This window comes from Staurois parvus, unplaced genomic scaffold (genome assembly GCF_062004578.1).
Source record: "Staurois parvus isolate SC_StPar_1 unplaced genomic scaffold, SC_StPar_1.0 ptg000576l, whole genome shotgun sequence".
Taxonomy (NCBI): domain Eukaryota; kingdom Metazoa; phylum Chordata; class Amphibia; order Anura; family Ranidae; genus Staurois; species Staurois parvus.
The window spans coordinates 3,212,905-3,227,416 of record NW_028318372.1 but is presented as its reverse complement, the minus strand read 5'-3'; the positions used below and the strand labels follow the sequence as shown (position 1 = coordinate 3,227,416).

Sequence of the window (14,512 nt, the reverse complement as noted above, 5' to 3'; positions counted from 1 at the left end):
CAGAGCCACTCCTTGGTTATCCTGGCTGTGTGCTTCGGGTCGTTGTCATGTTGGAAGACCCAGCCACGACCCATCTTCAATGCTCTGACTGAGGGAAGGAGGTTGTTGCTCAAAATCTCACAATAAATGGCCCCATTCATCCTCCCTTAAAACAGTGCAGTCATCCTGTCCCCTTCGCAGAAAAGCACCCCCAAAGCATGATGTTACTACCCCCATGCATCACAGTAGGGATGGTGTTCTTGGGATGCAACTCATCCTTCTTTTTCCTCCAAACACGACGAGTAAAGTTTAGACCAAAAAGTTCTACTTTGGTCTCATCTGACCACATGACTTTCTCCCATGCCTCCTCTGGATCATCCAGATGGTCATTGGCAAACTTCAGACAGGCCTGGACATGTGATGACTTGAGCAGGGGAACCTTCCGTGCAATGCATGATTTGAAACCATGACGGCGTAGTGTTCTACCGACAGTGACCTATGAAACTGTGGTCCCAGCTCTCTTCATGTCATTGACCAGCTCCTCCCTTGTAGTTCTGGGCTGATTCCTCACCTTTCTTATCATCAGTGATACCCCACGAGGTGAGATCTTGCATGCAGCCCCAGTCCGAGGGAGACTGACAGTCGTCTTTAGCCTCTTCCATTTTCTAACAATTGCTCCAACAGTTGATCTATTTTCACCAAGCTGCTTGGCAATTGCCCCGTAGCCCTTCCCAGCCTTGTGGAGGTCCACAATTTTGTCTCTGGTGTCTTTTGACAGCTCTTTGGTCTTGCCCATGGTAGTAGTTGGCGTCTGACTGCCTGTGGGGTGGACAGGTGTCTTTAAAGAGCTCAGACAGGTGCTACTAAGTTAGATTAATGAGTGGAGTAGAGGTGGACTTTTTAAAGACACAGTAACAGGTCTTTGAGAGCCAGAATTCTTGCTGTTTCTTAGGCGTTCAAATACTTATGTTCAGCAGTGCGAGACAAATAAATTCTTTAAAAATCATACAATGTGATTTCCTGAATTTTGTTTTAAATTCTGTCTTTCAGAGTGGGAATGCACCTACAATGTGAATTTCAGACTCCTCCATGATTTCTAAGTGGGAGAACTTGCAAAATCGCAGGGTGTTCAAATACTTCTGTTCCTCACTGTATAGGGAAAAAACGCAATGCAAATGCATCAAAAACACAAGGCTCCGCGGAAAAAACGCGTACGCAGAGCAGTGTGTGAGTACCTGAAACTAAGAGACAGAGAATGCCAACTATATAACCAAATCCCTATGTGAGAATAAAACTGTAGTGACCGAGTTTCAAAGCAAACTTTTTCATGTTAAATAATTAGAGTGTACCTCTAAAGTGTTAATCCAAAACCAAACACTGAATATTTCAGCCAACCAGTCCATAGATGTGGCGGCTGCATCAGTTTTCTTTTTTTCAAGATATTTTTTTATCGTGGTGATCCTGCCAGTAACACACTTCCTGTCCTAGGTTGGCAACACTCATTCACTGTACTGTTTCTATGGAAGAGTAGCACTGTCATCCTAGAATAGGAAGTGTGATAGAACTATGGAACATCTCCAAAACATAGTGGGAAAGGTGTTCTGTAGTCCCCAAAAGTGAGCTGGTCATCGCTGATAAATGATGGGGTTGAAAAGGGCAGCACATGCAGAGAGCACAGCAAGTTAGGAGCCCACTACTTATTTTATCATATTGTATCAACTTATTTTATATTGTAAATAAGTAAGAAAGATAAGGAGGACTTAAAAAATAAATGTATTTATTTTTTCTGTGTTATGAACATAACTCAAATTATTATACATTACTTTTACAGCAAATTCTTAACATAGAGGAAATTAGGCCAGTGTTACTTTCTTGCCACTTCTAGAGAGTTGTCCACCTGATTTCTTCGGATTTTGGAAGTTTTCATAGCTGTAAAAAAAAAAAAAAAAAAATGAACGGTTAAGCTTCAACACTAGTGTTTAGGGTGGACTCTGCAGTGGGGAGCTGATGGGTACCTTGCTGGAGGTGAGGGCTATTGAGAGGCACCGTCACTTTGACCTGAATGCGCAGGTGTCTCTTTAACTTTATTGAAAGCTGACACAGGCATACCTCGGTTTATGAACGCCTCGGTTAACATATTTTTCGGTTTACGAATGAAAATCCATTGAAAATAATGCCTCGGTTTACAAATTTTTTTCGCAATACGAAGCAAGTTTCCCCAGGATGCAATGCGCCTGGGAGGCTTATAGCTCCGACCACGTGCATGCCAGAGTCTGGGTAGCACGTGGCGTCGAGTGTGGAGGTGTTGGAGCAGTTTTTGCATCGAGTTTTGGAGCCATTTTGGAAATGAATCATGTCCCTGTACAGTATTTATGCCTTTAAAGTGCAGTTTATAAAGAGTTTTGAACAGATAAAAGACTTTTTTTTTTTTAACTTCTTTCTGACCTCCGGAACGGATTAATTGGTTTTCAATGCATTCCTATGGGAAACCGCGTTTCGGTTTATGAATTTTTTGCAATACGAAACGTCCCAGGAAACGCATTAAATTCGTAAATCGAGATACCATTGTATTTAAATTGTGGTTCAGCGCCAGCAGGTTTCATCATCCCTTGTTATAGAGACCCTTACCTCATCAGCTGCATTTCAGTCTCCACTAAATTGTTACTAAGGGGCAAACCTGGGGCCACAAGGAGCAGAACTATAGTTACTTGCCTGGGTTCTTGGTAACAATCAAACACAGACTTTGCTCTTTGGGAATATCTGAGTATTGCAGGCCATAGACGGGCCATTAATCGGCCGATAAACGAAAATTGGCCCCGTTGCCGATGCTGCCACCAATGGATTTCCCAGCATGACGGATAAAAATAAATGAGAAGATCTGCGAAAAACGGCTGACGGGTTAGCCCCACTAAGTGCGTGTATATCGGCCGATTTTTGTGCGGACGAAAATTCGGCCGATAAACTACCCGTCTATGGCCTGCATTAGTTGGTGATCTTAAAGTAATAGTTTCACTTCTCCAGCCCATTTTGTTCATTTTTAAGGATAAGGAATTGGCAAGTAGGGCTTAGATCCTTTACAGGACCAAATTTCCATTGAAACTCTTAAAAAAATATAAAGGAGCAACCATGTGATGCAACTTATTTGCAACAACAGAGAAAATAGTCACAGGATCAGGTGTGTAGATATTACCTAAGAATGTGAAACTTAAGCCAGCCATAGAAGGTGTGATTTTTAACCCATGGTTGCAGGAGAGAAAAATCACTAGATCCTCCCATCAACACAGTCCCTGTTGATGGGGGAATCCCTCCTGCAGAGCCATTGTGTTCTTCCAGCTGGGGAAGGGTGGGGGGGGTTGCTGGAGAGGACACAGTGATTACTGCTAGCAGCTATAATAGCAGCTAGCAATAATCACATGTAAAACCCCTCAGACTGGTTGTTGATCAATCAATCAACTTGATTACATTCAACCTGCCCGTACATGGTTCAAATCTTGGCTGGTCCCTGCTGAACCAGCTGAAATTCAAACCGTCCATGGCCGGCTTAACAAATGCTTTGTGGTAAGAGAGTAGCTAGGGACTGGATGACATTTTATCCCCCTTTGTGAAACATTCAAGGTAAAGTGAGCTGTGCCACTTTATGACCATGGCCCCTCTACCCATTGGTTACTGTTGACAGTTTGAGTTGCATATATATATCTGCTTAAAAAATTACTCACCACCTGAGAAGCTGAATGTTGTTGCTTTGCTGAGAAATGATCTCCTAAAATCCACTGGGAAACCAAGAGACAATCTCCTGAGTCCCCTGCACGGGGCACTAGTTCCTCTTGCTGAGCTCCATATCACTACTGGATACAGTGGTATGGTGGGGGTCATCAGGAGAAACCATTGAGAACTATGGGGGACCCAGGAGATCATCACTCCTGGAAGTGTCAGATTCCCAGAGGAGTTTGGGGGACCATTTCTCAGCATTGGAGCAACATTCAGCAGCATGGCTGCTATCTAAAGCCGATCATGTAACCATTTATTTAGAGGTATGCCATTTCTACAGAGAATTTACTATAGTGACAGATTCACTTTAAGGGAACCCAATTATTTTATTTAGTGGACAAGTATCCCTTGTGCTAAATAAAGGTATGAGATTTTAGGTGGGATCCTCGCCAATATCAGGCCTGTCTATTTGCTAGTTTTTGGAGCAGATCAATGGCTAGTTTTGATCTTTACCCAAACATGTCTAACTGGAGCCTAATGGAAACCACTAATCCAACTGCACTGGGAAAATTCTAGTAGCAGGGAAATGTTCATTATTGTTCTCTTAAGAATGAGGGTCATAAATTGCTGATCATGAAGTGGTTACAGTTCACCCAACCTTGAAGGGTCTTCCAAGAGGGATCAAATTAATTGGATGTACTCTAACCACAAAGCTTTTAGTGTTCAAAGATACAATTACGGTATAGCTAACGTTTGTTTAGCTATATCATCATTTGTTTTTTTTTCATTGCTTACAGATGATTAAAAAATCTCCTGTCTTCTGCACTTATTGACGGTCTTGTGCTGGTGAGTGCAGTCGTAAGGTGATGCTGGGTGATGCGTATTCTCTTCTTTGATTCTACAGGGCAGTGAGATGTTTCCTGCTGAATGATACAAGATAAAGATTTATTATGAAGATATATTCTTCTCAGTGTTTTCTTCCAGACCATTGGAAGAAACAGATATGCTATTTTCACAATGATATATCATAAAAACAGATGACATGATCAGAATACCAGGGAAGTGTTTTGCTGGTTCTGTAGTAGTGGTCTCCAAACTATGGCCCACGAGCTGGATGAGGCGCTTTGTGTGCCTTTATCCGGCCCTTGGGGCACTATTCTTTCCAACAACACTAACGTTGGGGCACTATTCTTCCCACTGACACCAATGATGGGACATAATTCCTCCCACTGACACCAACAATAGGGCACTATTCCTCCCACTGATGCCAATAATGAGACACTACTCACCCCACTGACACCAACAATGGGGCATAATTCTTCCCACTGACACCAATAAGGGGGCATAATTCCTCCCACTGACACCAAAGAATGGGGCAATATTCTTCCCAATGACACAAACATTGGGGCACTATTCTTCCCACTGACACCAATGATGGGACACTATTCCTCCCATGGGCACCAACAATGGGGCGTAACGCCTCTCATTGACACCAACGATGGGGCATAATTCCTCTCAATGACGCTAACTATGGAGCACTATTCTTCCCACCAACACCAACTATAGGGCACTATTCCTCCCACTGATAACAAACGTGGAGCATTATTCGTCCTCCTACTGACCACCAAGCTTTAGGCATTGTTTACTATCACTGACGTTGGGGATCCCTCAGGTTAACCTCTGTTTGTAAAGTTTGGAGACCCTTGTTCTAGAGGACCTGTAAACTGGATAGATGAATAAACCCTAATACTGTTTAATAAATATGTTTCTGCTTCTCACATTAGCCTTACAACAATGGGTTTTGTATGGAATTTACCCTTTTGCTACCCTCCGCCATAGCATTCCTGGGCCTATAACGTATCAGGTCCTATTTTTAAAGGGTTTTCACTTTCAGTGAAGGAAGAAACCCATTCCGCATCTGTAGCCATTGGTATAGTCTTGCCTATTGGATTTCATCCATTCTGACCATCTATAGCTTTAAGTTGCTAGTGATATATTTTTCTCTGAAAAAAAACTGACAAAGGTGCTATTTATAAAAGAGAATGGAAGAGGTTACCAATGATGACCAATTAGACTCTTTGTTGCATTTTTCAGAGAATTAAAGATAAAATAAGATTGGCTACCATGGGCAACTTCTCACTAATTTTCACATTCTCTTTTCTGTTATAAATATCCCTCAAAATATGGTTAGCTCCTACCACCCAAGCAATGCTATATCATCAGATTAATTGTTGTCTGCAGTGAACTCATTCCTCATAGCCAGTGAGGCAGCAAAATGCTATGACAATGAAGGGAGTCCTCATTCATGCCCCAAGAATTACCAAAGCAGCAAAGCACAAACTTGCATGGAAATGGTGAAACTCGTGTTTATAGTAATCAGAAGATCTGGGCGGAATCAGAGAAGGTCACTGTTATGCAAATATATATATAAAAATGCATAAAACCAGACTACTGTGATTCGTGATGATTCTCTTCAGACTAGATACATCTTCATGCATACAGTATGTTTTTGGGAACCAACAACAAGTAATTCAGATTTGTTTCATGTATAAATTGATTTGTTACAGATTAGAGGCAGCATTTTAGGGGCAGAGTCTGAAAAAGCATGATGGCTGACAAAGAGGCTCCTGAAACATGGTTTCTAATCATTAGCAATAAATGATAAATGGAAGATTCATGACTGAAATACAAGTTTGTGTTTCGCTGGTCTGAGACTGGGAAATTTGTGCCAAATAAAACTACTACTACTACTAAACTACTACTAGGTCACAGGCTGCCTATTCTGTCCATTGCTTGAGAATGGAATACTTAAAATTAACCATGGATTGCCCTTTTTTGTTTTTTTGCTTTGGATATAGTAGGGAGTGATTATTATTTACTCTGAGACAAATGGAATGACAGTTTACAGTTTACAGTTTTCACCAGAACAAGCGGTGAAGGTAAATCTTCCAGTGGGGACACCTGTTATTGCAACAACTATAATAATTCCCCACACTTCGTAGAGATTCCCTCTCACTTCCTGTTGCATCACTAGTACAAGAAGTGAAGGGAAATCTCCCAAACTAGACACAAACAGCAAAAAAAAAAAAAAAAAAAGATGGGTTTGAACCCTTCATTACTACAAAAGTAGACTTTAACACTTTAATATAATTAATTTTACACACAGTATTTCTATGCTCTACATAAAATAAAATGTCCACAAGAATTTTTGGGGCTATACGCCATGCCAGACCCTTAGGCTATTTAATAAAGGTCTTTAGGGTAAGTACTTTAAAAAGAAAAATGCCATTCCACTTCAATGTTCTCATCAGCGTGTTACTCAGTGTAAGTTTACACCTTTCTCAGATTCCAAAGAGCCCAACTTTCTGTGTTTAGCTGGTCTGCAAATCCCCTACAGCATGGCACTTGCATGAGAGTATAAGGTGATGAGCCGGCGACTCGTTCTCCCGATAAACGTACTGTATTAATAAACGGTACAGTGTGCAAGCTACAGCAGTTTACGGATTTCAGTAGACAACTTTATTCATAGCCTTGAGACAACTCCGAACAAACATATTTAAATACTAGACACAAAGACAATTTCTGTAAATAATGGACAAATTAATTGAATTGATGGAGCCATGTGCAGCGTGAGGAGTTTTTACATAGATTTTCTTTGTGTTTAGTATTTAAATATGTTTGTTCTGAGTTGTTTTATGGCTTTGAATAAGGCTGTTTACAGAAATGCGTAAACTGCTGTAACTTGCACTCTGTACCCTTTATTAATAAAGTACTTTTATCGGGAGTTGCCTGCCCTTCGCCTTAAACCCTCTTGCCATTTAAAGTGCCAGGTAGACACTGAGTTTTGGAGTACCGTTGGTCTACCTCCAGGGGGAAACAAACCTAGACGTACATTTTTGAGCATGGCACGTACACCTTGGATAGCCATTCTGCTCTCACACTAGGATTGGTGCATCCAATGCATGTCATAAGCTTTTAGTGTACTGCAGGATGTGTACACTCATCAGCCATAGACAGGCTGGGCATTGAAGAACTCACAAGTATCTGCATTCGAGGGAGCTGTGTACTTATGATGGTTAATCTGATGAGGGTAATGAAGGCAGTTTTTATTATTAAAGTGCACTTACCCTTTAAATACGCTACTAATCCTTCATGAGAAAGATCTGGGTCTCCATAACTATATGGGTCCTGGGCTGTTGCCTAGAAATCCCTACTACCACCATTATGGATACTCATCAGTGACTGGTCACTGCTGAGTGGTCAAAAGGTTTTCATACTTTTTTGAAGGTGGAAGAAACCTCTAACATGAAAGCAAAATATACAAGATCCTCATCATTACCTTATTCCAAAACAAAAACGTTCAAACTACCTCACATACTGCTATATACAGTCATGGCCGAAATTGTTGGCACCCTTGATATTTCTCCAGGAAATCATGTATTTCTCACGAAACGTATTGCATTAACACATGTTTTGCTATACACATGTTTATTCCCTTTGTGTGTATTGGGACAAAACAAAAAAAGGGAGGAAAGAAAGCAAATTCGACATAATGTCACACAAACCTCCAAAAATGGGCTGGACAAAAGTATTGGCACCCTTTCACAACTGCGGATAAATAAGAATGTTACAAGCATGTGATGCTCCTGTAAACTCACCTGGGGCAAGTAACAGGTGTGGGCAATATAGAAATCACACCTGAAAGCAGATAAAAAGGAGAGACGTTCACTTAACCTTTGCATTGTGTGTCTGTCTGTGCCACACTAAGCATGGACAACAGAAAGAGGAGACGAGAACTGTCTGAGGACCTGAGAACCAAAATTGTGGCAAAATATCAACAATCTCAAGGTTACAAGTCCATCTCCAGAGAACTAGATTTGCCTTTGTCCACAGTGCGCAACATTATCAAGAAGTTTGCAACCCATGGCACTGTAGCTAATCTCCCTGGTCGTGGACGGATGAGGAAAATTGATGAAAGATTGCAACGCAGAATAGTCCGGATGGTGGATAAGCAGCCCCAAACATGTTCCAAAGACATTCAAGCTGTCCTGCAGGCTCAGGGAGCATCAGTGTCAGCGCGAACTATCCGTCGACATTTAAATGAAATGAAACGCTATGGCAGGAGACCCAGGAGGACCCCACTGCTGACACAGAGACATAAAAAAGCAAGACTACAGTTTGCCAAAATGTACTTGAGTAAGCCAAAAGCCTTCTGGGAAAACGTCTTGTGGACAGATGAGACCAAGATAGAGCTTTTCGGTAAAGCACATCATTCTACTGTTTACCGAAAACGGAATGAGGCCTACAAAGAACAAAACACAGTACCTACGGTAAAATATGGTGGAGGTTCAATGATGTTTTGGGGTTGTTTTGCTGCCTCTGGCACTGGGTGCCTTGACTGTGTGCAAGGCATCATGAAATCTGAGGATTACCAAAGGATTTTGGGTCGCACTGTAGGGCCCAGTGTCAGAAAGCTGGGTTTGCGTCCAAGATTCTGGGTCTTCCAGCAGGACAATGACCCCAAACATACGTCAAAAAGCACTCAGAAATGGATGGCAAAGAAGCGCTGGAGAGTTCTGAAGTGGCCAGCAATGAGCCCAGATCTAAATCCCATTGAACACCTGTGGAGAGATCTTAAAATTGCTGTTGGGAAAAGGTGTCCTTCCAATAAGAGAGACCTGGAGCTGTTTGCAAAGGGAGAGTGGTCCAAAATTCCGGGTGAGAGGTGTCAGAAGCTTATTGATGGTTATAGGAAGCGACTGATTTCAGTTATGTTTTCCAAAGGGTGTGCAACCAAATATTAAGTTAAGGGTGCCAATACTTTTGTCCAGCCCATTTTTGGGGTTTTGTGTGACATTATGTCATATTTGCTTTTCTGCCTCTGTTTTATATTTGTTCCAATACATACAAAGGGAATAAACATGTGTATAGCAAAACATGTGTTAATGCAATACCTTTTTTGTGTGAAATACTTGATTTTCAGGAAAAATATCAAGGGTGCCAACAATTTCGGCCATGACTGTACAATTATATCTGTACAGCTTTCATGGATTTAATTAAAGGATAATTGTATTTTAAAACTAAGTGCATATATCCATTTGATCCCCTTTTCTGATCTAAATTTCTCCTGCTTCATGAGATGCATACGTAACTCAATCCACTGTTAGTTTACATCCTGTTCCAAAAGTCTATGCATGCACTGAGCATCTCCAGCCTTGGAGGACCATTCATAGAAGTCTAAGGAAAGATGGCACAGCTAACCCACAGAGTCAGAACAGGATATACAGTATATATATATATATATATATACACACACACACACTGCAGGCTCCGGCCGCCAGATTGGGTAAGTATGGATCTGGTCGGAGGGATGGTGAGGTAGTTTAGGTCAAGAAGAGGGGCAAAAAGGATAGGTGCACCTTTTTTGAAAGGATGCTTATCCCATATAAAAACAGTAAGGAGGCTAGAAAGGCAAAAGGGTTGGGACCAAGAATTGTAATTGAATGATCAGAAGCATGGAAGCTGATGCGCAGCAAGAAATATTAAAGCAATAGCTACAGTTTAGTAAAGGTTAGTATAAATAAGACCCTATAAGGCTAAGGATGATTAGGATTTGAAAGTCGAACTGTCTGATCCCGTATAAGAAAAACACATTTTTTTATACCTCTTTCTGTGCAATAGTAGTGACATTTTTTGTATAATTGCTATGCTATACACTGTCTTAAAAAGATTCCTGTACAGTCAGGCAATGTGCCTGCATAAAAAGTCTACCAATGCACAAAGAGACACTGTCACCTTTCTCATGTAGGCAAACGTTGCAGTGTCTTTTTAAGGACCCATTGACAACAGGATGGGCCTATGCAGTGCGTTTAACACAGACGCGTCATATGCAATCGCATGTGTGAATGAGTTGCATTTAGGCTACCCATGTATGTAAATGAGCTGCAAAACATACCCTAATGGAACAAAAATTGGGCCAGCAAATTGGGCCAGCACACTACAATGCATGGAAATAGGTGTGCTGCAAAGGAGGTGTGTCAGGAAGGTGTATGGTACCGCAGCACTCCAATGCACTTTGGGTATTTTGCAGTGGTGGGCACAGAATAAGGAACAGTGGAGGGAATGATGGACAGCATGAGGTGGTCAGGGGGTGGGTTCACATTGCCCTGAATAGAAAAGGTGACAATGGAGTAGATTTACTAAAATTGGTGCACTTAGAATCTGGTGCAGCTGTGCTTGGTACCCAATCAGCTTTTAACTTCAGCTTGTTCAATTAAAGAAGAATTCTGGGCAAAAATTGTATTTTCCCATGCAGTAGGGCTGTGCCCGCACTGCATGGGTTAAATGCTCGTTTTTGTCTAGGGGTTCGGAAAGAGATATACTTACCTAGTTCACCGATCCTCCGAGCACAAGACCAGTCTACACCACTCCTGCCCCTCGTATGTTGCAGTCTTGTGAATGGGCTGTTCCTGTGAGGAAGGCAGGAACAGTCCACTGCTGGACGTGCGGGTGTGCTATTTTCCGAAGGAAAGCAAGCAGTTGACATGTGCAGTGCGGGCACAGCCCCACTGCATAGAAAAATAAAAATTTTAACTGCTTTAAGCTTTGGCAATAAAACCTGGAAGATGATTGGTTTCTATGCAGAGTTGCACCAGATTCTGCACTCATTGGTTTTATTAAATAACCCCCCCAATGTCTCTTTATTGTTGCTCTAATTTTTTTAATTTCAGAGAAACAACAACCTTATGAAAACCTTAAAATAGGTAATGTTAAAAACTGCCTAACTTCCTAACTCAAATCATGCCAATCCCAACGTTTTTCATATTCAATGACCCAAAAAGAGCAAATAGCCCCCGAAGTCACTGGAAGAAAAGTTCCTGATCTGCATGCTTGTTCCAGGACTGTGTATCAGAAAGTACTAATTTCAGGGCGTCAGCCTTACACCCATGCAACTGGCAATTGTAGAAGGAGAGGTCGGCATTGCCAATCTATGTACTGCTCTCAACACAGGTTTCCTTTAATCAGCCCTAACATAGAAATAAACCAGCACCCCAGCTAAACTTCCAAAATGATGATTTACTGAACTCCCATGTCAGTAGAAACTTTTAACATTTCGAGCAACCGTCTTTTCAAGGTGACAGACATAAAAAGTATACCCTCGAATACCTCTGCATACCCTAGAAAACCTCTGAATACCCTTGAAAACCTCTGCATACCCTAGAAACTGTGGTTCAACTGATATGGGACCAATCATAGAAAAAAGCCAGCGCTCCAAATATCCAAGATGGTGGTTTACTGATGTTCCATGTCAATAGAAACACCAATGTTTTCAGAGTACCCATACCAGTAGAAACACCAACATTTTGGGGGACTGTTTTTTTTAGGTGATAGAGAAAAGAAAGTCTGCATACCCTTGAAACGTTGACACAGGACTTCAGTAAACAGTCATCTCGGAAATTCAGTAAAGTGTTGGCTTTTTCTATGTTTGGATTTGCCTGGTGTCACCATTGAACCAAGCACCCACCGCTAAAGACGGCTTATATGAGGTTTGCGAGATGTGGTTTGCTGTATTACAAGTCCCTTTAATAGACCTGTCTGCCTTCTTGTATGGTGTGTATGGAGGAACAAGGAAGGAACACAGATGGGGAAGGACAGAAGCATTTGGAAAGTCAATATACCACATTCATGTAGGTGGGAACAGAGATCTCAGCGTTTAGACTCTGACAGTGCTCCCGCTGATCTTCTTGTAAGGAGGTTATGAGCACTATTGGTTGGGAAGGCACTAATTCTCCTACAGACAAGCCAGTGAAATCATGAGTTAAGGAATTGCTTCCAGACAAGCTGTGGCAGGTCTGTAAAGACAGTTGAAGGAAGACATATTACACCTGCTGTTGGGAATAATGGTTGACGCACAATGACGCAACTGCTACAACACAGTAAAGGTTGGGGAAACGAGTACAATTTATATTTTCTCATTCTTCGGTAATTTGCCTTAAACGATTTGAGTGTGTAGATAAGAATTACAAGATATTAGTACATAAAGTTCAACATTCCAAGAAAAATCACATGCAGTTTTCCCAGAAAGAGTGCTAGCCCCAATCAGCTGAGCTTCACTGTGTATCAGAAGGCTCTTGCTGTGTCCTGACCTCCTCCTTATCACTGCAGGCTGTACATAACAAGAAGAGTAGTATTTTTTCTTCTAGATACCAGTGGATTGTATTGGACATGGTATGCATTTGTAAAAGAGAAGAGAATACTGCCATATACAGACTGAAAATGTAACTTTGGGGATAAACAAATATTTCCTTAACCACTAGCCTACAGGGCACTTATACCCCCTTCCTGCCCAGGCCAATTTCCAGCTTTCAGCGCTGTCGCACTTTGAATGACAATTGTCATGCAACACTGTACCCATATTAAATTTTTATCATTTTTTTGTGACAGATAGAGCTTTATTTTGGTGGTATTTAATCACCTCTGGGTTTTTTATTTTTTCTTAAACAAACCAAAAACCACTGAAAATTTTGAAAAAAAAAAAGTTTTTTTCTTAGTTTTTGTTATAAAATTTTGTAAATAAGTGATTTTTCTCCTTCACTGATGTGCGCTAATGAGGCTGCACTGATGGGCACTGATAGGCTGCACTGATGGACACTGATAGGTGGCACTGATGAGCACTGATGAGGAGGCACTGGTAGGTGGCACTGATGGGCATTGACAGGCATCACTGATGGACATTGAAAGGCAGCACTGATACATGGCACTGATAGGCGGCACTGACTGGCACTACTAGGCGGCACTGACTGGCACTGATAGGCGGCACTGACTGGCACTGTTAGGCGGCACTGACTGGCACTGATAGGCGGCACTGATGCGCACTGATAGGCAGCACTGACTGGCACTGATAGGTGGCACTGATTGGCAGCACTGATAGGTGGCACTGATTGGCAGCACTGATAGGTGGCACTGACTGGCACTGATGGGTGACACTGAAAGGCAGCTCAGATGGGCACTGATATGTGGCATTGATGTGCACTGGTGTGCACTGATATGTGGCACTGATGGGCACTGGCACGAGGCACCGACATAAGGCACTGATGGACACTGACAGGTGGCACTGCTGGGGCTACACTGATCATAAGGGCACCGACATCTTCGGCTCTTTCCGTGATCGGTGATCCGCTGTGTCCGAGGGAAACAGCACACTGCCGATCGCCGTGCTGCGCGCTCCCTGAGCCGCGCGTGCGCAGTGAGAATGGGAGGACGTCATATGACGTCCTCCCAGAACGAGAGAACCACCTTGCGCCCGTCATATTACTATATGGCAGGCGGGAGGTGGTTAATGCAAAAGCCATGTGTATTTCATCCAGATCTGTGCAGTAATCTAGTGTGAAACCTTTCCTTTGTGCAGAAGCTTCCTATAATAAAGACCGGTCACTGCTGCTCCCACTCCTCGTGCAGGGTGACTGGTCTTGTCTCCGCCCCTCCTGTAGTTTTCTGCATACAGGCTGTAGTGAGTGGAGCCTAATGGGTTCTTCGCATATCTCTGTCCTCTGCACGGGTTATGTGCAGCACTACTACTTTTACAATTGGGTTTGCAAACGCATTTGGTGTACACAAATTGGATTTATATACTTTTGTGGCTATTGAGGAATATATTTAAATGAACCTTCTAGTGCCTTTTGAAGCAATGCCACTTCAAATGAGAATATGCAACAGATATACCAGTCCTAAGTATTTTAAAAAAAAAATCTTTTAACCCTTATAACAAAAACCCAAAACAGCCTCACAAAACGTTAGTGCCTACAGATCAATGACAGTAAAGGCA

At 42.1% G+C, this 14,512-nt stretch overlaps 1 protein-coding gene across 4 annotated transcripts in view; it reads right to left on the bottom strand.

Moving 5' to 3' along the window:
• Positions 1–1,739: 1,739 nt before the first annotated feature.
• The window catches only part of PEX1 (peroxisomal biogenesis factor 1), a 122,999-nt gene continuing 110,226 nt past the window's right edge, over positions 1,740–14,512 (bottom strand). Inside the window, exons 22-24 of one of the 4 annotated variants that reach the window (XM_089692125.1) lie at positions 12,366–12,539; positions 4,483–4,610; positions 1,740–1,908 (exon numbers count right to left, since the gene is read on the bottom strand). In XM_089692125.1, coding sequence (XP_089548251.1) covers positions 1,833–1,908; positions 4,483–4,610; positions 12,366–12,539 — 378 coding nt within the window. In that variant the 3' untranslated portion in view covers positions 1,740–1,832. The remainder of the gene's footprint in view (positions 1,909–4,482; positions 4,611–12,365; positions 12,540–14,512) is intronic. The other 3 variants (XM_089692126.1, XM_089692127.1, XM_089692128.1) reach the window with 3 other exon arrangements.